The 27,578-nt window shown below is 48.8% G+C and overlaps 3 protein-coding genes across 11 annotated transcripts; 2 read left to right on the plus strand and 1 right to left on the minus strand.

The window, feature by feature from the left end:
• Positions 1–364: 364 nt before the first annotated feature.
• LOC122381803 (U4/U6 small nuclear ribonucleoprotein Prp3-like) lies at positions 365–7,680 on the minus strand. 8 transcript variants are annotated; one of them, XM_043366462.1, is made up of 13 exons: positions 7,407–7,421; positions 6,107–6,282; positions 5,625–5,835; positions 5,531–5,573; positions 5,051–5,311; positions 4,514–4,663; positions 3,901–4,110; positions 3,386–3,626; positions 2,922–3,064; positions 2,346–2,560; positions 1,843–1,989; positions 1,536–1,626; positions 365–1,309 (listed from the first exon to the last, which is right to left on the minus strand). In XM_043366462.1, the coding sequence occupies exons 2-13, from the start codon at positions 6,246–6,248 to the stop codon at positions 1,160–1,162; spliced, it is 2,004 nt and encodes a 667-aa protein (XP_043222397.1). In that variant the 5' UTR covers positions 6,249–6,282; positions 7,407–7,421; the 3' UTR covers positions 365–1,159. The 8 variants fall into 8 exon arrangements, with proteins under 8 accessions (XP_043222397.1, XP_043222398.1, XP_043222396.1 ...); XM_043366463.1 differs by lacking the exon at positions 7,407–7,421 and adding an exon at positions 7,371–7,400; XM_043366461.1 differs by lacking the exon at positions 7,407–7,421 and adding an exon at positions 7,658–7,680 and having other exon boundaries at positions 5,531–5,835.
• Positions 7,681–10,358: 2,678 nt separating this feature from the next.
• On the plus strand, positions 10,359–22,466 carry LOC122381802 (THO complex subunit 1-like). The gene is made up of 14 exons (XM_043366454.1): positions 10,359–10,390; positions 13,458–13,512; positions 14,560–14,645; positions 14,865–15,169; positions 15,334–15,574; positions 15,767–15,872; positions 16,123–16,194; positions 18,764–18,915; positions 19,209–19,338; positions 19,623–19,813; positions 20,084–20,233; positions 20,548–20,694; positions 20,992–21,232; positions 21,506–22,466. Exons 2-14 carry the CDS (start codon positions 13,477–13,479, stop codon positions 21,707–21,709), a joined length of 2,061 nt encoding a protein of 686 aa, XP_043222389.1. The 5' UTR covers positions 10,359–10,390; positions 13,458–13,476; the 3' UTR covers positions 21,710–22,466.
• A 593-nt stretch (positions 22,467–23,059) lies between these two features.
• Positions 23,060–26,540, plus strand: LOC122381804 (PAT complex subunit Asterix-like). Of its 2 annotated transcripts, none has more exons than XM_043366464.1 (2): positions 23,060–23,133; positions 25,528–26,540. In XM_043366464.1, exon 2 carries the CDS (start codon positions 25,535–25,537, stop codon positions 25,880–25,882), a length of 348 nt encoding a protein of 115 aa, XP_043222399.1. In that variant the 5' UTR covers positions 23,060–23,133; positions 25,528–25,534; the 3' UTR covers positions 25,883–26,540. The 2 variants fall into 2 exon arrangements, with proteins under 2 accessions (XP_043222399.1, XP_043222400.1); XM_043366465.1 differs by lacking the exon at positions 23,060–23,133 and adding an exon at positions 23,134–23,270.
• Positions 26,541–27,578: the final 1,038 nt, after the last annotated feature.

Below are 27,578 nucleotides of genomic sequence, written 5' to 3' on the forward strand. Positions count from 1 at the left end.
GCGGCTGTGAGAGCAGCATATTCGGCTCGGCCGGATGTTTGCCTGGCGCCTGCTGCTAGATTTGGACATCTGAATTTCTACCATCGATTTTAACACTTGGTCAATATCAACACGCTCCCTCCCGAATCTACTCCGACGCTAACGATCTTTGCTCTCAGTGAGCGCCAACGCCCCGTGACATTCAGCGCCGCTCCTGCTTATCACCATTCGTGACATTATAGCAAGAACCACACACGGATCAACTTTCCCTCTTGCTCGAAAAAGGTGCTTCATTACCATTACATACTAGGTATGCACTGCCACTGACACTGCCACTATGTGTCAGTGGCAGTGCATACCTAGTCGATGCCAGAAAAAGCATAGGTAGACATACTCGGCTATATTTTCACTCACACCAGCTCAACAACTCCGAACCGATTCGGCGGGCAAGGGAGATCCTCACACGGGCTTTTCGCTATCGGTGATGGGTAGTGTCATGTCACCGGATTCGTACACCGTATGGTCAAGGGGCCGCCTAAAACCTCATGCTTCTATAGACCTCCAAAGCCGCCGAACCTAACGTCCCACCACTGGCAAGTCACGCCACGCAATACGACGGTCTCCCAACTCCCCGCCGCCATCCAACCAGTTCCTCATCCACTGTTCCACACCACACAGTGGCGAGAGCGGCACATCCCAACCACGAGAGCCCGCACGGCCAGCCGGTCGGCCAGACACAACAGTTTCCCCTCGACTCCACTGATTCAGAGTGACGCGACTCTTCACAGCAGCACCAGTGTCGTCGCCATGGCCCAAGGCGTGAGAGAGGACCGCGACGTGTAAAAGGGGAGAAAGATGAGCGCTCGACGCGTCAGCCAGCCACAGTAGTACCGCACCGAACCACGGCTAGCAGGGTTGTGGAATCGCCTGGTACTCGCCGACATAGCACACATTGCTGCGCGGAACTGACCCGAGACGTGTCCAGCCCATCACGTGACTTTCCATCAGCGGCGTGGGTAACCACTAATCACGTAACACTGCTCCAAAATCAATTCCATCAGCACGTGATCTGGCCTTGGTGCCAGCGGCAGCGCTTCCGTGGCCTGTTCCGGATCAACCGCCGGCAGTGTGTCAGACCACGTGACTCTGTCCCGTCTCGCTGCGTGTGTCACAGCGCTGATCACGTGGTCTCCTGCTCGAGGACAGACGAGCTGTGCGCCAGGTCCCAGTAGTGCTCCACTCCGGCCTTCCTGAAGTACTCGCGAGCGAAACTCTCGTTCGGGCACAGCTTGAAGGTGATTTTGCCGAAGTTCCGCTGCTTCGTGGTACCCTGTGACGGACACAATGAATTTCAAGCCTAATGAGTCAAAAATAAATAAAATTATGAAAGTTTCCGAATGAGCGTGTATTTACGTGACGTTACGTGGCAAGAAGAAATGACTGGTTTGGAGTTAAAACCCGAGAGTTATCTTTTCATCAGATTTGATCTATCCGTCAAACGGACATGAATGGGAATGACTAGATTATGCAGCGTTGATCGGTGCAAAGTCACTTACCTCCCAGATCAGAGTGCACTTGTTTTCAGTCTCTTCGTCCTCCTTTCCTTTCACCATGTCCTCTTCCCACTTGATCCTTTGGAGCATCAACCTATAAACAAATAGACATGTTAGCGTACAAATTTCACTGTGTGACAGCTGTTAACAGATAGCGCATGAGTTCGTATTATCGTCCTTCTTACAGTAGAAAAGTAAACAATATTCCAAAAGAGACACCTGAGTTACACCCATTTTGTGAGATGGGAGCAGTTTACCGCTTCAGCAATACAGATCACCCCCAGCACCGTGTCAGCCGGCGACCGCTCACCTTTTGTACTTTTTCTGCTGCTTGGGCCCGCCCTCGACCACCACCACGTTAACGTCCTTGAAGAGGACCACGGCGCCCGTCATGAACAGCTGGTTGGCGTTCGTCTCCACCTTGAACTTCTTGGCCTGGTTTGACAAGTCCGTCACCCTGTAATATAGATGGGGCAGACTTGGTTAAAACGGCAGCGGCGTCAAGGGCAGGTCTCGCCAACACGGCGAAAACACAAAACTAACTAAATAAATAAAATGAAGCAAAACTTACAGTGTTACGTCTGGCAGCAGAAACCTTAACATTTTCGTCCACACACTCTGGTTACCAGAGTAAATGAGTCTCGAAAACGAGAATCAATCGAGCCAAAACAGGACGTAATAATACGGCAAAAAAAAAAAAATACATCTCGTACATGGGTGCACGTCTTCTAACTCGGCCTCGTGGAGCTCAAGTCACTACCGATGAGCCGCGGATGCCCACCGACACCCTCTCCCTCCCACAGTTCAGCTCACCTGTATATGGCCACGTGCACCTCGGTGGTCGTGTCCTCCTTGATCTTGTTGATCTTCTTCTCCTTGCGCTGCTCGGTAGTGAGCTTCCTCGCCGCGTTGGCATCCTGGTGCTCCTTCTGACGTTTGGCCATCTGGGCGCGCACGTGCGCCTCGATCTTGGTCGGGTCTTGGATGGCCTCGTTGCCCAATACGCGCATCAAGTTGGACATCCGCACCTGGGGTTGAACGGCACGGTCAGTTTATGGCGTCACTTGGGTCATGTGCAGGGGGCCGTGGCTGGATACGTTACAATTGTAAGCATTGTGATCTACAGTAATTCTTGGAAAATAACGCAATCATATTCAACGAAGGGTCAAACTGACAACTGCAGACCAGCTAACATTTTCAAGTTAGGCCATCGACGACCTGAGAACAGCAGGCTGCACTGAAGTCAGTGAACAAAATCTGATCTTCAGCGAGAACAGAACTATTCAGTCAAAACCCCCAGCCCTTGACCCGTCCTACCCCATCCGAATGACACATCCTAAATCTCAAACCAAAACATAGATCCGAATCCGATCAGCCCCATCTCCGTACCTTCGGCTCGGGAGGCGGCTCCAGGCCGAGTCGGATCTTCTCCTGTTTGTCCTTCCAGGCCTCGCGCCGGTTGGTGCGCCGCAGCTTCTTGCGCTCCTTCTTGGTGAGCAGCACCGGCAGGAACACGTTCTTGTCACCGTCGGCTGTAGGGAGGCGGCGTGATCAGGTCAGTGGGAAGGTCAGCTAGTGTACCACGGTCGGTGTGCTTGCCGTAATTCGAATAAGTAACTGTTAGAAAGGCAATCTGGAGGCGGGGTTCACTCGGAAAGCAAGATTGAGCTAATATCAAATCAACAGACAAAGCTAAAACGGCAAGTTGAAAAGAGAAGAAACACTTCTCTCAATGTTTCGGCATATTAAGTGAATACAAGAGTATGAAAAAGCACCAATAACGCATATAATCATCATCACCGCGCGCAGTATGGCTATCCCCTACCGCCGCCCGGCCTCTGCCGTGTACTGACTGGGCGGCGCCATCTGGGCGGGGTGCTCCACCAGACTGGTGATGCCCTCGTAGCGCTCCTCCTCGGGTTTCTGCTCGGCCGCCTCGTACGTGTCCGTCTGGGTGACCACCTGGTCCCACCACTCGATCTGCGGCGGCCCGCCGGCCACCGACGGCTGCCACGTGGCCGGACGGGGGGCCACCATCGCCAGACGCATCGCGGACGAGATGCCCGTCTTGCGCGCGATCTGGGAGATCTCGCTCTGTCGATACAGGACGCAAGATTTGACGCGTGGGTCGATATTTCAGTCAAAATGAGACGAATAACATTAGTCTCATTATCATCTCCACCAAGCTGTTTGATTATTACAATCAAAATCCACTGAATGCCTTAAAATCAGCCACGATGCGTTCCCAGCAGCATCCCAATCTAACGTCTAATTGGTTCATAATCTCTACTACATTTAACGAGCCGTGAACGCAGTCAAACGAGCTTCGTTTCAACCATCCCCATCCACCCATCCCATCCCCACTTACCTGCAGTTTCTCCAGTTGCGCCTTGGTGCGCATCCTGGCCGCCACTTGCTGGAACTTGCCCGGCTCGTGGAAGTTGAACGCCCTCCGGCCGCGGGTGGAGGGGCGCAGCGAGACGCGCGGGTCGAAGAATGCCGCCTCGCTGACATCCTCTGTGGGCCGCTCCTGCAGCTGCTGCCGAAACTCGGCGCGGCGCTTGGCGCGGATGTTCGCCTGGGCACGCGCGTGGAATATGCAGTCAGACGGGTGGTAACGTCGTATCATCATGGGCCATGGGGCGACGTTCTTAAACACTCCCAGACGTTTCTAGCCGTTCCTTGACAGGATGACTATGAACAAAAATAGCACAGAGGCAGTACGCACAGAACAAATTGATAGCTACAAGTAGCCTGAAAGCTCTACCGATTCGTGATGTAAACATGACGCCCATAAGACATAAATCCAACCAACGTACAATACACCACCGTCCACTAGCTTACATCTAATCAAAGTGCACTCTTCATCATATTTCATGAAAGAACACTTCTCGAGCCTAAACACTACTCAAATCCCACAAATAATCCACCCATCATACTCTCAACATCACCCAATTCACCGCAGCCCCAAGTTCCCTCACCTTCAGCGTGGGCAGCCGAGCGGCGATCTGCACCTCGTTTCCCGAGGCGTCCACCGTGCGGCCACTGTCGTCCAGGATCAGCGGCCGCGGCTTGTCGGCAGGATCCGTGGAGCGCGCCGGCAGGTTCGACAGCTTGGCCGCGATCTCAGCCTGTGTGGGAGGTGAAGGTGCGTTGAATGAGTGGAAGGAAGGCAGAGAGACAGAGAAGAACGGACCTTACTACTAAGCCTCATGAAAACAAAGGCAGCGCTTCAATAGAAGTAAAAAAAGCTGCAAAGTAAGCAAATGCTTCTGAATAAAACGGTACTGATTGCTAGTTGATAATTGTTTTCAACTTAAGCCCAATAAATCAACCAACAGAGATCGATATAGGTAAAAGAGAATATAAACGTATGACCAAGACCGATACAACCACAGACCGAATTCCTATAGCCTAGCCTGCCTCCTCTCACAATTACATCAGCCTTTCCTTCACTGGTCGACTCGACCACGTCTCAGCACCCATTTACCACCACTACATCCATCAACTATCCTCACCTGCAGGTCTGCGATCTTCTTGGCCTTGTCAGCGAACGGCGAGTCGATGGTGCCCCCGCCGGCTCCGAGCGCCGGCTGCGGCAGCGCTGCGCCCATCAGAGGGTTCGGCGTTCCCATCAGAGGCGGCGGCGGCGGCCCGGCCATGAGCGACGGCGGCTGCGATATCAGCGGCGACTGGGCCGCGCCCTGAGACTGCAGCGCGCCCAGCGTCTTCTTACGCATTTCTATCATTTTCTGGGCATTTGCCATCATTTCCTTTATCTGTAGATGAGAAGAGACGAAGAATGGTAAGAACGTGGGAAAGGGAACTCAAGGGAACGTCAAGGGAAAATCGTTAAATGCATATTTTACGGTAAGCGTCAAAGTTTTTCTCTTAAATTCCCATGTGGTATTATCGCTATGGTGAATGTTGATTTCTGCATTTTGTACTTCAAGAACCGCCCATAAGTCGATAGTGGCCTCGCTATCCTACCGACCTACCTGCTGAGGCGTGAGCGGCGCCTTGCCGCCGGCCTCCCCCGCCCCCGCCGTCGGAGCCGCCGCGGGGGCGGGGGCGGGGGCGGGGGCGGCCGCCGGCTGGTCCCAGCGCATTTTCTTCGCTGCGCCATTCTGGGGTGGGTCGGCAGCTGGGGCGGCGGGCCTCTTGGCGGCAGGAGTCGTCTCCGCGGCGGCTGAAGACCGCTTTGATGAGTACTGTGGCCCCAACCTCTTCTCTTCTAAGGTCTCATAGAGACGTGTTGTTAGTTTATTCGCCTTTGCTGGGTCAACCAAAGAAGAGAGCTTGCCTGGGAAAGAAGTCAGCATTGGTTGGTTAGAGAACATGGAAAATAGATGCATGATTCGATAAAAATGGAGCACATCACCTGGCAGCAAGCTATGACAGCTGGTGGCATCTCACCCAGGTAGCCAAAAAAACTAGCATTATAAAAGGAAGCTAGGTACCACCTTTAAAAATGGATGAACTTCTAAACCACCTGGAAGGCACAACTCCTCACAGAGCAAATTGCCAAATACCTTATGTTGTGCCAACAAAAAAAAAATATCTGTTTTACTTACTGATTGTTTTGTCCTTGGTATACCCAGCATTCACATAGGAAATTAATGTAGATACCACAGCTGACTCGCCAGAGCCAAGATATTTTCTGGCTGCTTTCTCTGCATAATATTCTACTCCTTTTTTGGAGGAACTAGATGACATTTCTTCAGAGGTGTAGAATCTTCTTTAATATGATCTGTAAAAGGGAAAACAACTTGATTATTTGACAGAATCATCCATGAAGCCTCATACATGTTGTGAATAAAATTGAAAAGCCAGCAATAGCTGCACTCCACACTAATCAATGGCTTTTAATTGCAGTCACATTGACATCACCAACCACATGCCTTCTAGTTCTCAATAATCTTTCATCTAAAATGCTTTAGGCACTCCTGGAAAATTTCATACCATGTGTCTAGAAAACAATAGCTAGGTAAGTACCTACCTATCTACCTATTTTGATTTATGGTTAAGTGCAAACCAGAAGCTTCTGTACTAGATGAACTCTTCTTTAAGATTTGTATAAGATAAAGCAACAGGAGAAAAACCTGACAAAATTGTATTGGTATTCATGAAAGGATGAACTTAGTAGTTAATGCAGATTTAAGCTCAATTTTGGAACATAAATATAAATGTCTATCTACATCTGTTCCACACAGCTTACAGCTATACCTGCCTTTTGAACCCTTTAAAAACTGGAGAAATTCACAAAATAGAAACATCTTAGGAAAAATGCATCCTCCTTAGATTGAAATTGACAGAACACAAGTCTGTCCAATATCAAGCATTTTCATTGACTGCCTGTCAGCTTAGACAAGTGCCTAAGCCAGCCATTGATCTAAGATGTCTGAAAATTATGCATTTATTTACAAACCCTGTTTTTAATTTGCTTTTGATACACTTTTACCGGCTCAAGAGTTTATCATATCAGGAGCTGGGCCGGGCTTTCTATTCACAATGAATGCCAGAATACACGACTATATTATAACATGCCGAGATGAAGAAGTGATCGTCCAATGTCATTCAAGACCTGCTGCCTCTGTCCAACCAAATTCCAAATCAGACAATAGACATTGGACAAAATCGGAATTCTCTGTCCCAACGTTCAAGTTCCAATTGGCACCACTAATTTAGGTATTTCTGCACAAATGACAAAGTGTGCCTGTTAAGTTTAGGAAATAAGAGCAAATGATTGTATGAGCAATTTTCTGGGTTATATGGTCTGTGACGATAGGCATGATTTTTGTTTAGTTTTAAGTCCACGGTGCAAAATGTGATTTTCACAGTCTATGCAGTTCAAGTTGATTGATGGGCAGGCACCACAATCAACACGCGTTGAGGCAGCAATTGGCGCACATGAGACAGTTTTAAACGAAACGTTTTGTGACACACACAAAGCAAAATATTTGACGTCAGTGATTTATTATGCCATTTGAGAAGTTTTTATTTGAGGAAAGGATAAAAGGATGAGTCTCCAGTGAAGAACAATGAAATGTTAAATGAAGTTTAATTAAAAATTTTCTTGGACCTTTCGTGGATCTCATAAAAACAAAAACTTATGCACCACTTACACTGTAAATTTGCAACTTTTCCGCTACGTCATAGGCCTGAATATTTATTAGAAAGACCTAAATTTTGTGTGTTCCTAATAAATCATTATTTTGTGAGAGCTGCTAGCGCTTCAATATTTCCCATGAAACGGGGGCTTTTTTTTTTTTTTTTTTTTTAGTGGCCCTAACTTACGTTACCGGCCTCGCGAGGAGGGCGGCGACCTAACTACGCCGCGCAAAACAAACCGGCCGTCCTAACTAAGACCGGTGGCCACTTTTACAGCAAGACAACATGGGAAAACCCATATCCATGTACTATGCCATGAATATGGGAAAAAACCCATGAATTTACGTTAAGACACATAAATGACAGTGAAACTTACCGGTAAATTGATGTTTGTGAAGGGAGGGAAGGAGGAAGTTTGTGAATGGTAAGGTTACGAGAGTTTGATGACAGGAATGGTTTGAAGAGTGGGGGATATGTCGCTGGGAGGGATGGGGTTTGTGAATGTTTAAGCGTCACGATGAAAGGAATGGTTTGGAGGATGGGGAATCTGTCGCTGCTGCAGTTGGCGGCCGACGGTTGTCTGTGGTCGTTCAACCCGGCCGCCGCCGCTGTTCAGCGGCCGGGGTCCGCTGGTGTAGCTCGCTGGGCCGCTGAGCCTCTAAGCCTGCTCCAGCGGCAGGAGAAAACCCGTCTGCCACCGAAGCTCTGTGTTTCGGCACCAGCGAAAAACCCGACCCATCCCGTATCACAAGTCAGCCTGGTGGTAGCGAAACGGGCGCCTGCTAACAGTCAAGGCCGTTAAAGTAGCTCTGAGTAGGGTGATGTTAGGACGAAATCAAGTACCAGGTTTGTCAATGTTGTGTCGTCCCCGAGAAGCGTCGGGAGGTCGTTTTTAAGGTGTTGTACCGCAAGATAGTTAGTGATGTGTCTTCGTTCGTGATGCAATGCCGTGCATGCGATCAAAATGTGCTCTACGGAGATGCGTGTGTCGCAGGTGTGGCAAATCGGAGGGCCCGTCCTATCAAAAAGGTGGCCATGGGTGAGGCGAGTATGACCACACCTCAATCTGGCCAGGGTCACCTCGCGTATCCTGTCTGGTTGGTTACATGTGACCCATGTTCTAAGTTCTCGTTTGATCGCATACATATGTGCAGCATGATGTTGGTCCCATTTGCGTTGAAGGTACTCGGCGAATTTGATTTTTATCATATGAATAGCGTCCCCTTGGGCCATAGGTTCCACAACTGGATCAGGTCGCATTGCAGCCTCCTTTGCGAGGACATCCGCACGTTCATTTCCTGCAATACCGTAATGACCTGGAACCCAAAGAAGGGTCACATGCTGGCCCTCATTGAGATCTGATGTGATCCTGAGAATATTGTAGATACCGTGGTGGGTAACATTATCGGTCCTTTCCAGTGCTTGAAGAGCGGATTTCGAATCAGTACAGATGGTTGCCCGATCAATCTTTTCTGCCTTGATGTGCTCCATAACTTTTTCGATTGCGTGAACTTCGGCACTAAAGACTGTCGTAAATTCTTGAAGCCGGGTCCCAAACCTAAGCCCAGGGCCGACGGCTGCTGAACCTATCTGATTTTCGTGACATGAGCCATCTGTGAAGAAAAAAGCAGAGTCGCAGTTGAGCTCTACATACTCCTGGAAGAGCATTTGAGCTTCCACCGGAGGTATACTGGTCTTCTTATAATCAAAAAGAAATTCAATGGATAGGTCTTTGAGGAGCCAAAATGGAATCATAGGAGGATTTAGAGTAACTTCAGTGCGCCTAATGTTTAGCAGTTGATGAGCTTGCTCAAGGCACCCGGGTAGAAAGCACGATCTACGCAGTGGGCGTCGGGTTCTTGGTTTCCTCGCCTCCATTGCTGGTACCGCAATGTGATTTCGAACACTTTTTGCTCTGTAGTAATAGCGGAGGAAAAGAAAGACGCGTCGGTCATCAAGTGCTGGAATGCCGGTATCTGCACGAAGCGCAAGAACTGGCGATGTGCGAAAAGCCCCAGTTAGAAGTCTCAAGCACGTTGATTGAACGGCTTCTAGACGTTTGCATAAACTGGGCGACAGTGTGCTAAACAGATAACAATTGTACTCAATCGTAGATCTGATTAGCCCAATATACAACATTTGCAATGTTTTCCTGTCCGCACCCCAAGAAAACCCACATATGCATCTTAGGACATTGATTCGTTTAATACAACGTGCTCTTAGGTGCTCAACGTGTTGACGGAAGGTTAGATTAGTATCCAAAATGATCCCTAGAAATTTGTGTGACGTGGAAAAAGGTATTTTAATCCCATCGATGTGTGGGGATCTTTCAAGCGATGGACGGGGTCCACGTTTGAAGACCATCATGACTGATTTTGGTGCTGACAAAAAGAATCCCCATTTTGTGCACCATTTAACGCAGTGATCAACCACTGTTTGCAATATAGAATAAGCCTGTTTGTAGTTTTTGTGGGATACCCATATTGCTATATCATCAGCAAAAAGCCATTTCTCTATCTGTAAGCGTTCAAAGACTCTGACCATAGAACACGTTTTGCCGGCTTTTGCGATTCCCTTATATGTTTGGGTGCAGGGAGTGCGCGCGAAGAGCCTTGTGTGAGAGCAAGGCGTGAGAGTCGAAGAGGTAGTCGGTAGCAGGGGAGTTTGGTAGGTAGGTGTTGTAAGTGATGGATTTACTTTTTACACGCTGTGAGATTGGAAATATGCAGCTGTTGCATCAACAACACGTAGGTGTAATAGGTACTGGTAGGTAGGTACCAGGGCCCTGTTTCACCGGTGATAGCAGCACGCCGATTTTACGACTTGTCAAATTGGGTTTCCATGGAGACATCAACAGGCCCATTGCTCCAACACTACCACAAGTGTGACGTCAGCTCGCGCAATTTGATAGCAGCGTGGTAGCAGCAGCCCGTGAAACACCGCCCTGGGTATCGGTAACCCGGGGCCCTGTTTCACCGGTGATAGCAGCAAGCTGCTATCACGTTTCGCGAGCTGACGTCATGTCGTGACGCCATACTGTTGTCGTAATGGGTAGTTCCGGCGCACGGTTGCCGCGACCTTGGCGGCGGCATTAAGTGACGTATGAGCCTAAAAGTAAGAGTTTACGCAGTCATGATAGTATATATATTTTTGGTATATATTTTTTCAATATGATGTATTTAAAAGAAGTTGGGTTTAGGAAAAATTTGGACATTAACTTCGAACATTTAGCTGATGACGTAAAACAATATTGCGGTAATCATGCGCCAGAATTGCCCCTTACGTCAGCAGTATGACGTCATCACATTACGTCAGCTCGCGCAATTTGATAGTGGCGTGCTGCTATCACCGGTGAAACAGGGCCCTGGCGTCACCGGGGCCCTGTTTCACCGGTGATAGCAGCACGCCGATTTTACGACTTGTCAAATTGGGTTTCCATGGAGACATCAACAGGCCCATTGCTCCAACACTACCACAAGTGTGACGTCAGCTCGCGCAATTTGATAGCAGCGTGGTAGCAGCAGCCTGTGAAACACCGCCCGGTAATGTTTTCGTTCAAGGTAAGGATTTCCTGTATTAGGCCGCCGTGCCAGGCCGAAGCATGCTGTGACGTCACTGGAAGAGAAGATAACTTGGTACCATGCTTTCAGATTCAGGTCGACTCAGACCGTCTCAAACTAACTCAGACCGACTCAACCGACTTAAATTGATTCCGATCGACTCAAATTGATTCCGATCGACTCAGACAGACTCGGAATGACTCAGAGAGACTCAGGCAGACTCAAACCGACTCAGGCAGACTCAGACCGATTCAGATTGACTCAGACTGACTCAGACCGACTCAACCGACTCAAATTGATTCTGATCGACTTAGACAGACTCAGAACGACTCAAACCGACTCAGGCAGACTCAAACTGACTCGGCCGACTCAAACCGATTCAGATCGACTCAGACCGACTCAGATAGACTCAGAACGACTCAGACTGACTCGGATCGACTCAACCGACTCAAATCGATTCCGATCGACTCAGACAGACTCAGAACGACTCAAACCGACTCAGGCAGACTCAAACTGACTCGACCGACTCAAACCGATTCAGATCGACACAGACCGACTCAGATAGACTCAGAACGACTCAGACTGACTCAGACCGACTCAAATTGATTCTGATCGACTCAGACAGACTCAGAACGACTCAAACCGACTCAGGCAGACTCAAACTGACTCGACCGACTCAAACCGATTCAGATCGACTCAGACCGACTCAGATAGACTCAGAACTACTCAGAGTCTGAGTCTGCCTAAATCTGTCTGAGTCGTTCTGAGTCGATCTGAATCGGTCTGAGTCTGCCTGAGTCTGTCTGAGTCGATTGGGATCGATTTGAGTCGATTGAGTCGGTCTGAGTTAGTTTGAGTCAGTCTGAGTAGATCTGAATCGGTTTGAGTCGGTCGAGTCATTTTGAGTCTGCCTGAGTCGATTTGAGTCTGCCTGAGTCCTTTACGTTATCTTCTCTTACCCAGTGACGTCACAGCATGCTTCGGCCTGGCATGGCGGCCTGATACAGGAAACCTTAGCCTTGAACGAAAAAGCTACCGGTGACGCCAGGGTTACCGATACCCAGGCCCATGTCACTCCACTTTTGATGACATCACAAGGGGGCCACAGGACAATTAATGGCGCGGAGCGCCACAATCGCTCCCAAGCTACTGGCCAACAGCTGCCATTTTTGAAAATAATATTTTGAAATAAAGTTTCAAGTAATGAAAATATTGTAATAAAGTTGTAACTTAAATCTATACCATATCTAAAAACTTACTGAAAAATGATTTATCCATAGTAAAAATATAAGCTCGATGCGTTTTTACGTTGCTTTCATGCTGTTGCAGAGGGTTTTTAAATCGTCTATATCTTCAAAACCGAGCATTTCTTAGCATATTGCTGCTCTTTTTTGTCGCTGGAAAATTAGTTGGGCTTTCCATTGACATCAACGGCTGAGCGGTATGTGCAGAGTGCCATCAATAATCTTCAAATGAAGTTAGTCATTTTTACGTTGCAAAGGAATGGAGTACCCCTTGCGAGCATCAGGGATGACGTCACTCAGGATCTGTCTCTGATTGGTCGGCGGGGGAGTGACTGTACCTTCTATAGATGGCCTTGCCGATACCTCTCAATGTTGTGAGTGCTCAAACCAGTAAATGCAAGCCAGGGACCCCATTTTGGCTAGCTCAACTCAAAACTAATATTAAGGTGGGCCGTCTGAAATTTCCATGGCTCCGCATCCCTGCTATAAACCTACAACCTGCCAATGTGCAACCCAAAGCAAAAAATCTGTGTTAATATCTCAAGAACTGGAGAGTAGCTACTTTTCACAAATGGGTGGTAGCATGTGAGACACCTGCTATATGATTGCTGCCTGTAGCCTGTAGGTCAGTCTGAAAAGCTTGGCAGGCAGATCAGCAAGGTGTACCTATTGGGCAGCAAGAATACAGTCCCACTCCCAAATGGGAGAGCTGACTTCCAGGTAGCTCAGTTTTTGCCCTAAATGGGCCAAGCCAAACTGGCTAAGAGTACTTACTTAAGTTAGTACCTACTATACTTATTAAGTTAGTACTAAGTAAATACTTAAGTTGGCTGCAAAATTTCCATGAAATAAGGCTTGTTTTCAAAAGGAAAAAAATCTAACAAATGTCGTTTTTGATAAGGTATTGGACATAAACCTTTGGTTACAATAGGACATCTGCCTTGTAACCTTATCGTGAAGGTAATTGGCATTTGTATGTTAATGGTTTGACAGCCTGTTTTTCCTTTCAGATATTTTTGCAAGTCTATCATGTTTAGCTTCAATGATACATTCACAGACTTTTTGGTAAGTACTGAACTTTGGAGTTATGAACGTGCCAACATTTTGCTTTTCTCATGTGAAAAGATGCATGGTCCTTGTGGAACCTGTTCAACTGCCACAGGAAGTTATCAACATTGTTTCAGTAGTGTGTTGACTACTGATTATATTTTTTTCCAAAAACAGAGTATCCTACCCACTAACTATGTATCTACCTGTAATAACCAGCCCTCATAGTTGAAACTTGTTGGATACTATACCACTGTCCTTTGAATATGCTTCATCTTTTGTTTGTCCATCCTCTCTGACTGCCACCATTGCAAAGTCAAACAGTTACTGAATGTCCTTACAGTGGCCACTGGCCACTCAGTCTGCCACCAACTGTTCCTCCCAACAGACCAGGAGATGAAGAAATGGCTCAACACTGACAGAGACACTGCTGTATGATGTTGGGAAACAGCAGAAGGGCTCAAACAGCTATCTGGCAGTCATGCAGGACACCAAAGTAGGCTTTGTTGATTGCACACAGTGCACCAGCTGCATTGCATTTAGTGTCAGCTCACTGGCAGCTGTTCACGGAGGGCTTGTGCAAGGCAGAACTACCTTCTTATCCAGTGGAATTATTTTGCAAGAGCCCGGCCAGTGACCAACGCGGAGTCGGAGTCGGTATATGTCAGTGACTGTGGACCCCCCCCCCCCCTGCTTGCGGTGGCGGCAGCTGGTTTCCCAGCTGTAGCACGGAGTTCAGACCTGTACCAGCTGTCTGATCTAGCAGCTGACACCGGTATCGCAGACTGTTGTGGCACACGGCAGTCACGCGGTGGACGATACCTACGTCTACCGGGATTCACGCCAGAGGGAGCGCTGCCGTCCTTATGTATGGTCGGGAGTCTGCGGAGACCGTTAGAGAAGTTCTTTTGCGGTGGTCTCATATGTCGGCCAGTGCCGACCACAGTATAGCTTTTTCAGGCTCAAAACTAAATCGGACTTAGTCTCGTCTGATTTCCAACTTCCACTGCCTGCTGTGTATTTTTATTGTTTCTCTGCTAATGAGTTGTACTCTTGTTTTCGCAGTCCGACCTGTCCGGTTGTGAAAAGGATGGAGACATTGAGGAGACGATCTTTCGGCTTGAAGCTGACTTCTCAGGAAAAGAAGGAGGGTGAGTTTTTCTTCTTTCGTTAGTTTGCCATTCTTTTTTGTTTTATTTTTAGCTACTCTTCATTGGCCAGTGATTTGTCGCTAAGTCGTAAACCTTTTTTGTGGGCCACCATTCACACCCTCTCTGTTCCGCAGAGAGAGTGACAAGCGCGCCTGTCTGGACCACGCGCTGCGACTGACCCCGCCTCCCTCCACCCCTCACACCCTCTCTGTCCCGCAGGGAGAGCGACAAGCGCGCCTGTCTGGACCACGCGCTGCGGCGGCGCGTGGCCTCCGTGGCCGAGGAGGCGCCGACCGGTCAGGCCGAGCGGCAGCTGCGCGCCGTGCTGCAGCTGTCGGTGAGGCTGGCCCGCTCCGACCGCTGCTCCCCCACCACCCCGATCGTGCTGCTCTCGGACAGCTTCGACGCGCTGCCGCTGGACGGCGCCCAGGCGCTGTTCGCCTTCGTGGAGGATAATGTGGCCACTTGGAAGGAGGAGATGTTCTTCAACGCCTGCAAGAATAACCTGCTGCGGATGTGCAATGGTGAGTGGATTTCACGTACTTGCTGTGACTGGTTGTTCTCTGTCTGACTTCAAGTCATTATATTCGTAGCCATACTGGGTCCACTGCTGTCATGAATGTATTAGCTGCGATCTCCAGGAACCGTTGGCGACTCCTCACGGTGTGTCTCTGCCGCCTGCCTTCAGATCTGTTGCGGCGCCTGTCGCGCTCACAGAACACTGTCTTCTGTGGCCGCATCCTGCTCTTCCTGGCCAAGTTCTTCCCGCTCTCGGAGCGCAGTGGCCTGAACGTCATCAGTGAGTTCAACCTGGACAACCTGACGGCGTTCGGTGACGGAGACGGCGGAGAGGATGTGGTCGAGATGACCGAGGACGGCGAGGAACCCTCGGCGCCCGCGCCGACGGCCGACGCGCCAGATGTGCCCGGGTGAGAGAGGGGGAGTAGGTGGGAGGGTGTTGGTGAAGGGCTGATCTATTTTAGAGGGAGTTGGAGAAACCGTGGTGGGATGGCCGGGTAAGGGTTATTTTTGCTTATTTGTTCAAACATTTTCTCCTCGGTCTGTGCAGTTTTCTGTTCGTGTTCTCAATTTAACCGTTCAGCTCCACGTGTGTTTTGCAGCCCGCCGCTGGACTACAACCTCTACCGCAAGTTCTGGGCGCTGCAGGACTTCTTCAGAAACCCCAACCAGTGCTACTCCAAGGTCCCCTGGAAGGCATTCAACTCGGTACGGTGCCTCCCTTAGTTTCATTAGTATTATTGTTGCCGGTTCGTACTGGTCATACGCAACACCACCATCTATAGCATGCAGGGTTCTTTCAAAATATTGTATATCGTTTTTCACTCAAACGGAAGAGTTGTGCGGTTGTCGTGAAAGCGCGAAACGGTTATGATCGAGTAGTGATTCTGAATGCTGGTTCAGTGTAAGCTTATATCATTGCATGTCTGATGCCAAATATGTGTTTGTGCATTTGCAGTACACTACAGACGTGCTGGCGGCATTCACGGGGTTCAAGCTGGATGAATCTTCTAGCTCACATCTGAGTAAGGTACGTGTAATTCTATCTAAGCACCTTCCCTGGGAATGGGGCGTTCGATTGCCGAATCAGTTATATACGGAGAGCCACGTGAAGACCTTATCGAATTCTGTTTAGTACCTATAAAATGTTCATGCTAGCTCTGCCGTCCAAAGCCAAAACACCGTATGGGCCATTTTTTCCGAAATATGTTTTTTGATACCAGGACAATCCATTTTTGACGCTGCGTTTAGCTGTACCATTTATAGTTTTATATAGATAATTTTTATTATATCCGATAAGGTATTATGGCTTTTGTGTATAAACCACGATTTAGCTACTTGGTTCCACCAAAATGCCGGTGTGGAGTGCGATTGTGAAATTACCCAGTTGTTTCAAGTCGTCAACTCATGCCAAAACACCGTATCACAGCGATGTGGTCTTTTGCCTTGGCGGACGCTGAACCTATGCCACTCTCATGCCACTGTTTCACGTGCGATGCGGTCTTCTGGCTTTGATTTCGAACGAAGTTTCCGACAAAACCAGTGACAAAAACACCGTATTGACTGATATGCGGTATTTTGGCATCGGTTGGTGTCGGTAACTCTCGATCACCTTGAAATGCCCTCTTTTGGCACGAATGATTCAACGTGTTTAGGAAATAAGCTACCCAATATGGAATTCATGACAAAATTGACGGCTAATAATGATAACAACATAATTTTTAGAGGAATAATATTTAAAGATGTAAGCTGTTAGAGCAATACCTGCCAGACTGTCGTGGGGCGAAGTGGCTCAGATGGAGGCTGCTTTGAGTGCAGCCACCTCACTTCAGGCGGGCGGTCCACCTCACTTCAGGCAAGGAAGCCAGTGGCGAATATCGAGAGAGGCCGATAGTGAGTGGCTTGACGACGGGGTGACGGTGTCAGTATGATGAAAGAGGTGATGATACATACGATTAGGTCTAGCCATGCTTCGTCCCTGGGTTACGGGTCTTACTATTCAACTGAACAGTGTGGCAATGCCTGAGAACACCGGCAGCGTCAGAAAGGACTGTTATCATGTGGTGTCCGTTTGCATCGTCTGGGACGATGGATGTAGCCGGACGTTGAACTGGTGGAGGTATCTGGTATTTACTTTTTGCTTGCAACTTGGGTCTTTCACACAGTCCAAAAGTGGACGCTGATGAATGCTGTTCAGTGTTCAGTGTGCAATCGAACCACCTCACAATCCAGACTGACGCTAAAGTCGATCTAACCTGAAAACACCGGCATGGACGCCGATGTCGTAGCCGTGCCAGGTAAGTTAACCCAAAACTGAATCAGAAATCAGTTGTTTTCGGAGCATGTGAAGGCGGCCGGTGAACGCTTGAATATGCGTGGAACTCAGACTTTCATATAACTAGAAGATGGCAAAACCTGCGTTGCTTCATTTAATTATTTCTAGCGCCTCTTTTTCTTGTAGCAAATTTGTAGAAAAACCCGATGTATGCAACAAACATTCGCCCCCTCGCCTGCCTTCAGTCTCCGACTCTCCGGCATCACACATTCTGCTCTCCCTTTGTAGACTGTGTGAAAGTCCTAAGTTTCAAGCAAAAAAAGTGATACAGCCACGTCCAGATACCTCCACCAGTTCAACGTCCGGCTACACCCATCGTCCCAGACGATGCAAACGGACACCACATGATAACAGTCCTTTCTGACGCTGCCGGTGTTCTCAGGTATTGCCACACTGTTCAGTTGAGAAGTAAGACCCGTAACCCAGGGACGAAGGAGCATGGCTAGACCTAATCGTATGTATCATCACCTCTTTCATCATACTGACACCGTCACCCCGTCGTCAAGCCACTCACGATCGGCCTCTCTTCGATATTCGCCACTGGCTTCCTTGCCTGAAGTGAGGTGGACCGCCTGTTTGCTGCACTCACAGCAGCCTCCATCTGAGCCACTTCCCACACGACAGTCTGGCAGGTATTGCTGAAATGCCTTAGACCCTAAAACATTCCCCTAATAATTCGTGAGTTTTGTCGTGAACTCCATATAGACCCGCCTATTTCTATACATGATGCAGCATCGATGATTCTGAATGCTGGCAATTGTCGATGGATCATTTCATCATGTAAACTGCATGCTTCAGCTTAACCGTAACTTGGAGGTCATCCAAGCCAAAACACCGTATTGGGGCATAAAACGCGATACGGTGTTTTTGCTTCGCGAAAAGGCACAAAATTTACATACAAACCAGGCCAAAACACCATATCGAATGCTAAGTAAAATGATAATGATTATTATGAAATTTGAATAAATGTATCAATTCTGCAAGATCAGACAATTCTAATGGTATTTTTCCTATCACGGAATGTTGATTCCTTCACATAGAAATCACACCTCAAAGTAACAAAGTTTAAAATCGTTCTCCTGTAAAATTTGAAAAACCTTGGATACTGTGTTTTGGCTTTGGACGGCAGAGCTAGTAAAATCATCTTTCAGTTTCTGTTATGTAACGATGAAATATGAGCAATAATTAACCTCTAGCGTATATTAGCGGCAGATTGCTATCGATGTAGCCATCTCGCTGACCCTGCTCCGTTCTCCCTCGGCAGCTGGAGTCGGACACCCAGGAGTACTTTGCCAAGTACCTGACGTCCCAGAAGCTGCTGCAGCTGCAGCTCAGCGACTCCATGTTCCGCCGCTTCGTGCTGGTCCAGTTCCTCATCCTGTTCCAGTACCTCGCGTCGCCGGTCAAGTTCAAAAGGTGAGACGAGGAGTGGTGGGGGACGGTGCTTGGGGCACTACGGGGTTGTAGGCTTCGGGAAACGATCGGCTCGTAATACTTATCAGCGTTACGGTGGAAGACGAAAAGATCGGAGTACGTTGCAACTTGCAATGCTATATTTAATTACACTCATAGTCCTTGTTTCTATTGTTCTGCTTTCCATCACCAGACTCTGCCAGCCAACACACGGCACATTCAATCATGTGTTTTTCCAAAGCTCAGCAGTCCGTTGTCTCTCAACTGACCCAGTCTGTCGGCTGGCTGTGTTTCAGCGAGGGTCAGGTGCTGACGGAGGCTCAGCAGACCTGGCTGCAGGAGACTCAACAGACTGTCTACAGCCTGATCGCGGAAACGCCGCCACACGGCAAACAGTTTGCTGAAACGATCCGCACCATTCTCAAGGCATGTATGCGCTTCATTTTACCACTGGCTCTAGTGATAAACGGTTTTTTGCCTTAGCGTTAATTGACCTTGAAGATGTACTATGTTTCCCAGTTTGAATGATAATGTTCATACTTCATACTACGTTAGTGACAGCCGTAACATTGCTGTTGCCTTTTGAGTGGCTATTGTCAGTCTTAAATGCCCTGGGATATTCATTCTGCGTGAATTAGGTATTGCGGGAATTCGGGCATGATTATCGAGTGTCATGTCCTTACCCCTCCTCTGCCCCCTCTCGCCTTCAGCGTGAGGAGAGCTGGAACACGTGGAAGAACGACGGCTGTCCGGCGTTCAAACCTCCCGTGGCGCCGGAGGAGAAGGCGGAACCGGCGGCGGACCGGGCTGCCGGCCGGCCCGCGCCCCGCCGCAGACAGAAACGGAAAGTCGGCGACGTGCTGAGGACCGCAGAGGCCAAGAAGAAATTCCTGATGGGACAGTGAGTGCGGGAGAATGGGGAGGGAGAGGCACTTGGTTGGGATTGGCGTGGTGCTGGTGGACTAAGAGTCTAAGAAGCTTTGAAGATTGTCTTGTTGGTTGTCTGTATACTTCAGGAAAAGCATTAAAGGTGGCGGGCATTCCGTAAGCTTGCATTTCTTTACTTATTCAAAAAAGTTGTTTTTAGTTGATGTCTGTTGTTTGGCGTACGCCCTCGGTAAATGTCATACTGGTACCATTCTGACGGGTTTCCGTCTCCATCGCCTGACAGCCCGGAGCTAACCCGTCTCTGGAACGTCTGCCCTGACAACATGGAGGCGTGCAAGTCGACCAAGCGCGACTTCCTGCCGGCGCTGGACACGTTCTTTGACGAGGCCATCACCCAGATGGACCCGGCCAGCTGCGTGGAGGAACAGTACAAGTGAATGAGGGAGAGAAATATAAGGCGCAGCGGTTATGACAATAATACAGGAGGGAGGGCTCAGAAGCCAGTGAGAATAGCGTGGAAACGTCACGATGGTATATTTATGTTTGGAAATTGAGATAATGCATTGTTACCATAAGACAGAGTAGTACAAAATACCCTACTCGTTGCCATTCATACAAAATGCACCGGGCGAAAATATACAAAAGCGCGCATACTTGGAACACACATGCTTGTTTTCATCGTTGGCTATGTCGTCTCACAGCTTGGCTTCCGACATCCCTCCTGACATCCCACTTCGTTATCTGCAGGGTGATCAACAACGGCGACTACGGGTGGCGCGCGCTGCGTCTGCTGGCGCGCCGCTCGCCGCACTTTTTTGCGGCGGCCCAGAAGATCCCCAACTCGCTGCCCGACTACTTGGACACAATCCTGAAGAAGGTGGCCAGCGACATACCGTGGGTGCTCGGGGATGGGACAGAGTTGTATCTGGTATCGGGAGCTGTTAGGGACAGGGCCGACTGGTATCAGGTCTAGGGAAGCTGCTTCATGAACAACATAGAGCTCTAACTTAGAGGCCCGCTGCTAAAAATAGACTAACCTGAGATAGAAAGTAAAGTCCTGGCGGCTAGAATAGTGAGTGTAGCGAGGAACTCGCCACAAACCCCTGCCTTGCCCTAGAGGAGCCCGTCTTCCCTGACCCTCCGAGTCTCCTTCGTTTTTAATCCGCTGACTCTCCCCTCTCCCCGTGTGCAGAAGTTCAGCGGCAGTGCCGGCGGCCCGGGCGGTGAGCCGGCCGCTGCTGCGGCCGAGGAGGCCGTAGCGGAGGGCGGAGCGGAGGCCGAGGAGCTCCGCGCCGCAGAGGAGGCCTCTGAGGAGGCGCCGGCCGCACGCCGCGTGCACCCCGTCACCGAGGCGCTCACTCAGAAGATCGCCGCCGGTCTGGGTGCGGAGTGGGAGCGGCTGGCCTCCAAACTGGGCTTCCAGTCCGATGAGGTAAGTATCGTCCGTGGGCGGGGGAGGTGGAGAGATGGGTGGGAAGTGGAGGACGGAGAGTGGAGATGGATGGATAAATAGTGTGAAGAATTGGTGAGTCGAGGATACGGAAAGAACGAAAATATCGTTGATTTTCTTGGTTCGTGGAACTGGAGGCCATGGTGAGATATGAGGGGTAACCGATCAATTTAAGACACCCGAAAGGGCTTGCCCGTGATTTTGTACCGTGCCGAACCCCATCAGGTTGACCAGTACCACGTCTTTCTTCCCCAGGTGGACTACTTTATCAGCGAGCAGAGCACGCCGGAGGCGCGAGCAGCGATGATGTTCCGCCAGTGGCTGGACAACGAGCGTGAGGAGGCCACGCAGGAAGAGCTGCTGTACGCCCTGGAGGCCGTCAAGCTGGACACCCGGGTGCGTCACCTGTTCGACCCGGAGGTGCGCGGAGACGAGGAGCCACCGCCGGCCGAGAGCTAGCCGAGGAACTCACCCGAGGATGACACACATTAGTGGTGGGGAGGGAAATATCCACTCAGCTAGAGGTGGTGAAATTCACCAGCTGCTGTCGGCTGTATGTTGGGTAGCCGCCAGGCAGACGCCGATGCCCACTAGCTATCGCCGTCGCCTACTAGCTAACGCCGGTAGCTGCTAGCCTATGGAGCGATACGGTACGTCATGCGATGGCTAACCATCAATAAACTGAGTTGTGCCACACGGACCATGATCCGGCCTGGCACCGGTCGAGCACGGTCAGCATGAGCCTTGAATGTGAGATACGCACCTCGTTCTGTCATGGGACTGAGGGTTTGGACTCTGGACGGCTGGGCGGCATTGGACTGAATGGACGGCTGAAAGGAGAATGCGATGCAGACCTAATGGGAGTTGACTGAACTACCGATGTTATCATAAATTGCGCTCAGTGGACTGATTCGAGAGGTGGCCTGGCCACGCTGACTGGCCAACCTGTTTGTTCATCGTAGTTTTGACATTGACTCTCACATCACTTCTCACTGTCACTATCTCACTGTCACTCTCCACGCTAGGAGCCGACTGAAATCGTCGGCTTCGAAACGCCTCACGAATTTTGTGGCACGTTTAGGTGCCGGCCTGTGCTGTGCCCCGATGTTTGCTGGATCTCGCTACAATCATCGAGCTATGAACAGGGAGTCGTTTTAAGGTTCTGTCAAGCCGTGCGTCACAATGTACAAAAATACATTTGTTGGCCTGTCTGTGATCGAAAAGTTTGGGAGTGGTATTTGTGCGTTATGGATGTGAAAATGGTTTGCTGTATCGTATTGACTGACAAGGACCATATGACACGACAATGAACTTGGTACAGCTTTAAAACGATGGTGCTACGCTACGTTCAGAAACGGGGTAGAGCGACGCTCACACCGTTTGAACTTGGTTTAGACATGGTAGACCTTGAAAATGGATGGCGTAAGCGTGGTCCTCCGTTCCGTCGTTTCCATCCTCAGGATAGTCAAATCCTTCTCTTCATCCACGCTTTGAATGGACGGGCAACTTTGTTACATCTGGGTAGCCCCACCTCAGGGGCGGGCCCGTAGCCGGGAGCGGTGATCGTCAAGACTTGGTTACTTGTCCTTGAGATTGGCTCAGCCCCGTCGGGTCACCAGGGTGCCCACCAAAACCAATATCTCCTAATTCCTGGCGCCCTTCCTGCTTTATCTCTGAAATGGTCTAATTAGACCCAACGAGCGTAACCCAACAGCAGGAAAGCTTTATTCTGGATTCCGGTACTTTTTCTCGCGAACGTATAAAGAAAACACTTCATATGGTAGCGAACTGAACTTCCGCTTCCAAATCATTTCGTGAGCAGAAGAGGCGCAGTTGATACGTTTGTGGCATACACAGAAAATCTGCTGGACGCGGTGTTCGAGGTGCGTATATTTTTTTATTTATTTGTTTTTTTCTCACTATTTTGAATTTTTACAATCATATGCACCTTCCTAATTGACCAGAGAAGATATTGATGCGCTTTTGTGTTGCTTTGGCTTGTCAAAAAGTGTTTGGAAAGGTATGCAATGTCAGTTTTAAACTCAAACTGAAGTCCGGTGTAATGCTTATGTTGTAAATTTTGTGCATATTTTCACATTAAATCAATATTTCCATTATTTATTGATGAATTTGATCACTGATGTTAGGTTCAATGCACAAAGCTCAGAGGTTATTTAACAAATTAATGGCAGCCAATCGTGGGCTGGATAAACGGCAACCGCCTGTAGTTTTGTTTTACCTACCCGATTTTGCCTTCAGCCCTCCATAATTTGTTCCCCACCATATTGTCTTGCACTTAGGGTAATTTTGATTTATTTATTGCTGAATAATGAACAGCCATAACCTGAAGTTGTCAAGTAACATAATTAAGTTGTTTTAATCCTTAGGTGTTGTTTTTATCCGCTGGGACTGAGAGCGTGAGATGATGTCTTTCTTTGCTCGTTAAAGTACTTGGTCTGTATAGCTCAGAGGTAGAGCATTGGAGCGCTAATCCAAAGGCCCGGGGTTCGAGTCCCCGTACAGCCCAAATTCTTTAACGAGCTTGCAAAATGACTGATGTCATCACTGTCTACCGTGGAAGCCGTATGGCTACCCAAGGCCCTAAATACAAGGTTGCACGGACTTATTTCTACTAAACCTACCAGAATATAGTTTCACGGTTGATTATTTAAATAATTATTCAATCAAAATTTCTTTATTATTATCTCGTAATCATTTATAAGCAATTTTATAAATCAACTTTCAATTTGCTTGCCTTTTACTAGCAAAATAAATTTTCTAGTATTGGGTCAACATAGTGGTGTAGCAGTAGGAACCACATCTGGCAAAACCCCAATGCCTACATACAGCAGAAAAGCAGCCACCAGGTGTCGCCACAGTCGCCACTTGGTCGCCACACAGATGTCGCGCGCGTCGCCAATCGCCACACTACCGATTTCCATAAGGACGCATGTGTACGGATATGTATAGGAAAGTCGCCCTTAAGGATTACGCTTACATCCTTTGCTTATGAGGTCGGTGGTTGGAAATTGGGAGGGGCTCAGCTACTTTCGACCACGGATATGCCTTTATCACATGATGAGGAACATGCTGATAAGCGTTTTATGCGTCATAACAGCACAAAAGTATTTTTAATCATTTTTCAAAAATAGCCGTTCTGCCCTATCTTTCAGTGCAAGGTGCCGTCGGTCATCCCCGACGTGACGTCACGCAGGGAATTTGCCAGATTTTCCTACTAGACTTCGACACCCCCTGTGGCTACCCATCTACGCTGGAGTACGAAAAACATCATCTAAGTTGTTTTAAATTTAAAATTACTTTTACATACCTACCTGCATATCAATGTAGCAAAAGTAAAATTTCATAATCTGTTTATGAACAGAAATCAGTTGATGAGCTAAGAGATTGTCAACAGTAATACATAGATAGACAGAATAAACAGCCACAGGTAGTGTGCCAGATGATGGAACATTTCAAATAATGTTTGGGATAGGTAAAAGCAGTCAGCATTAAAGGAAAAGGGCCACCTTCGTGAAATATGAAGATATCGTTGTTTTTCATTTTGACATTATTATTTTTCATTTTCTTTTTAAAACTGGTGCCAGAAGTGCACAATTCGCGAAAAAGTATTTAAAACTATTTAACATATTGGTACTATGTTGATACTCTCTACGGCACCTACTGTATGATGGCATAGCGATGACGTCACACTCAAGCCAATCAGCGTTCAGAAGACAGACTCGTCGGATTGTGTCAGATAAGCTGATTGGTTAAAGCTGAGCTGGTTGGAGCTGATTGGTAAAAAACCAAAGCCTCGCCGCGGGTGGCTGTATTGTCGGATAAGAACGCATTCCTGGGATAAGGACGCATTCCTGGCGTATTTTCTTTTAAAATTGCCGATAACTACGAATGGAGGCCGAAATCGGCCGTAAGGAGGTAGACAGATAGGTTTTCGGACACGGGCTACAAGATGGCTATCTCAGTTTCAATCCCCATGTTAAAGGTGGCCCTTTTCCTTTTAAGTGTTTGCTAGTCAGAAACATTTTAACTTTCCATATCAATTTATTTGTATGCACACAATGCTGTAGAAGTTGGTCCTGCTTTGAAGCTGGTTTAACTTCAAAATCACCTCCTTCCCCTTGGCTTTGTTTTGGCTAACATTGTTATGTACTACATACCTACTTAGGAGAGATATGTTACAGGTTCATGATTTTAGAATGCATTCCACATTCTCCCATGCCAATATGTGAAGCATAACCCACTGTCTCTCCACTCAGCTGCAGAATGAGCACCGTCAACTCCTCCGATCCGCGGCGTCCGGCGCGCGTGACGCGCTACAAGTCGCCACTGGCGGTGAACCCCAACTCGAGCGCCCCGGTGCCCGGCGAGGACCCCACCGCCGACTACATGAACGTCCTAGGCATGATCTTCAGCATGGTCGGCCTCATGATGCGCGTCAAGTGGTGCGCCTGGGTGGCCATCATGTGCTCCTGTGTCAGCTTCGCCAACTCGCGCATCAACGACGACACCAAGCAGATCCTGAGCAGCTTCATGCTCTCCATCTCTGCGGTGGTGATGTCGTACCTGCAGAATCCGGAGCCGATGAAGCTGCCCTGGGAGATGCTCTCGTGAGGACGTGTCTGCCCTGTCGTCCGGAAGCTTCCCCGGACGGCGGGGTTTGGGGACGGTGACTGGCGCGTGCGTTTCGTGCGGTGACATGAGAGTGGGGGACTGGGGAGTGGGACTCCGTTTTGAGTGGATGCGTGCATGAAAATCGTCATCCGATTGTTCTCGTCTCTCTGCCGTAACGATCCGATCTTGTTTGAAAATGTCAGTGTCGTTTGCAGATGCTGAACGAATGACTCATTTACGTTCGACCCTAGACCAGTCGACCAGACCAGACAAGTCTCCACCTCAATTTCTTTACCAGTTATTGTCGACGTTGAACATTGGACTAGAACCCGCCTATCAAATATCTAGCGAGTGTCGTAGTGTTCTTCCATGACTTCAGCTGAATGCACCCTGGAAACGATTTTAATGGCGATTATATATTGTTAACGTGTTTATTTGTCATATGTGGCTAGTTGTTATCGGAGATAAAATTTGCACTAGATATGATTTCATGATTGTGGCATGTTTATTGTTCAGTGTTTACCGAATAGAGAAACGTCAGCTGTCATAATTGTTTTACGTTTTTTTTATGTGTTTGCATGTTTGCCTTGCGATATTCCCAAGCATTGCATTGAACGATTTATCCATACATGGTGAAATAAATATCCTCAACACTTTATTTTTATTGTCGTGTGACGACTTGAGTACTTTTTTCTCGAGTTTTCGAGATGCCTTTACGAATGGTTGACTAATCATTATAATGATTAATTTGTGTCGTAGTGATCCTAAGCTGTGGACTGAAGCCAGAGAACTGCAAACGACGAGTGCCGTCTCACACTAGGTGGCTCCTCGTTTGCGCTCGAAGCTTCCATGCCGATACGGCGGGCACTGTCCGATTGCTGGCCGTTCTCTCAGAGCCCTGGATAGACGGTATCGGTCGTACCGCCGCGGGGCCGGTACTCCAATCGGAGATAGCCCACGGCCCGTGACCCGTGGTCCGTGCTTCGTCTGTGGACGGTATGCGGCGCCACGCTCTGCGGGGTTCGGGCGTGCCGTTCACCAGCAGATGGGGCTTGTTAGTAGAACGAACACTACGAACTCTCTTGTCTGAGTAATGAGTTCCGACTACCCGCATCCAAACTCCGCTACAAACCGGTAAAAGCCGGGATCGGGCCACCTCCAACCGACGCGGCGGTGCGGTGTTTGACAAGTAGGTTTGTTTGACAAGTGACCCACCCGTCCACGATCTGGCATCTGGATAGGTATAATATATAGCATCACATGTCAACCGGGTCTGCGAACAGCTGCGGAAAGCCCTGAAAGGGCAACTTCTCTAATGTGAACATTTGTAGCTGTAAGATATTCACATTTAGATTTCCCTGAGGAATGCCGATACGGCTCCGGGCTCACAACTTGTGGTGATTGTGGTGATTGTTGATTGTGGGATTGTGGCGATTTCAGCTTCATAAGAGTACACTGGCTTCCAGCTTTCCCACGTCTGTACTCGGTGTCATGAGTCATGACCCATGCTGCCGCCTATTTTTATCTTCGTATCGCTTACGCACAAACAGCAATCCCATCCGCCCACGTTCAATCGATGTGACAATCCCCGTGACCCTTGGACCGATTAGTCCAGCCGCGCGCGGCATCGTATCCCCCGGGGTTAGCTACCAATCGCTGCCACCGGTCGGCGCGCGCAGGGCAGGAGCCAGCCTCC

Source organism: Amphibalanus amphitrite, unplaced genomic scaffold, assembly GCF_019059575.1.
Source record: "Amphibalanus amphitrite isolate SeventyFive unplaced genomic scaffold, NRLGWU_Aamphi_draft 000127F_arrow, whole genome shotgun sequence".
NCBI lineage: Eukaryota > Metazoa > Arthropoda > Thecostraca > Balanomorpha > Balanidae > Amphibalanus > Amphibalanus amphitrite.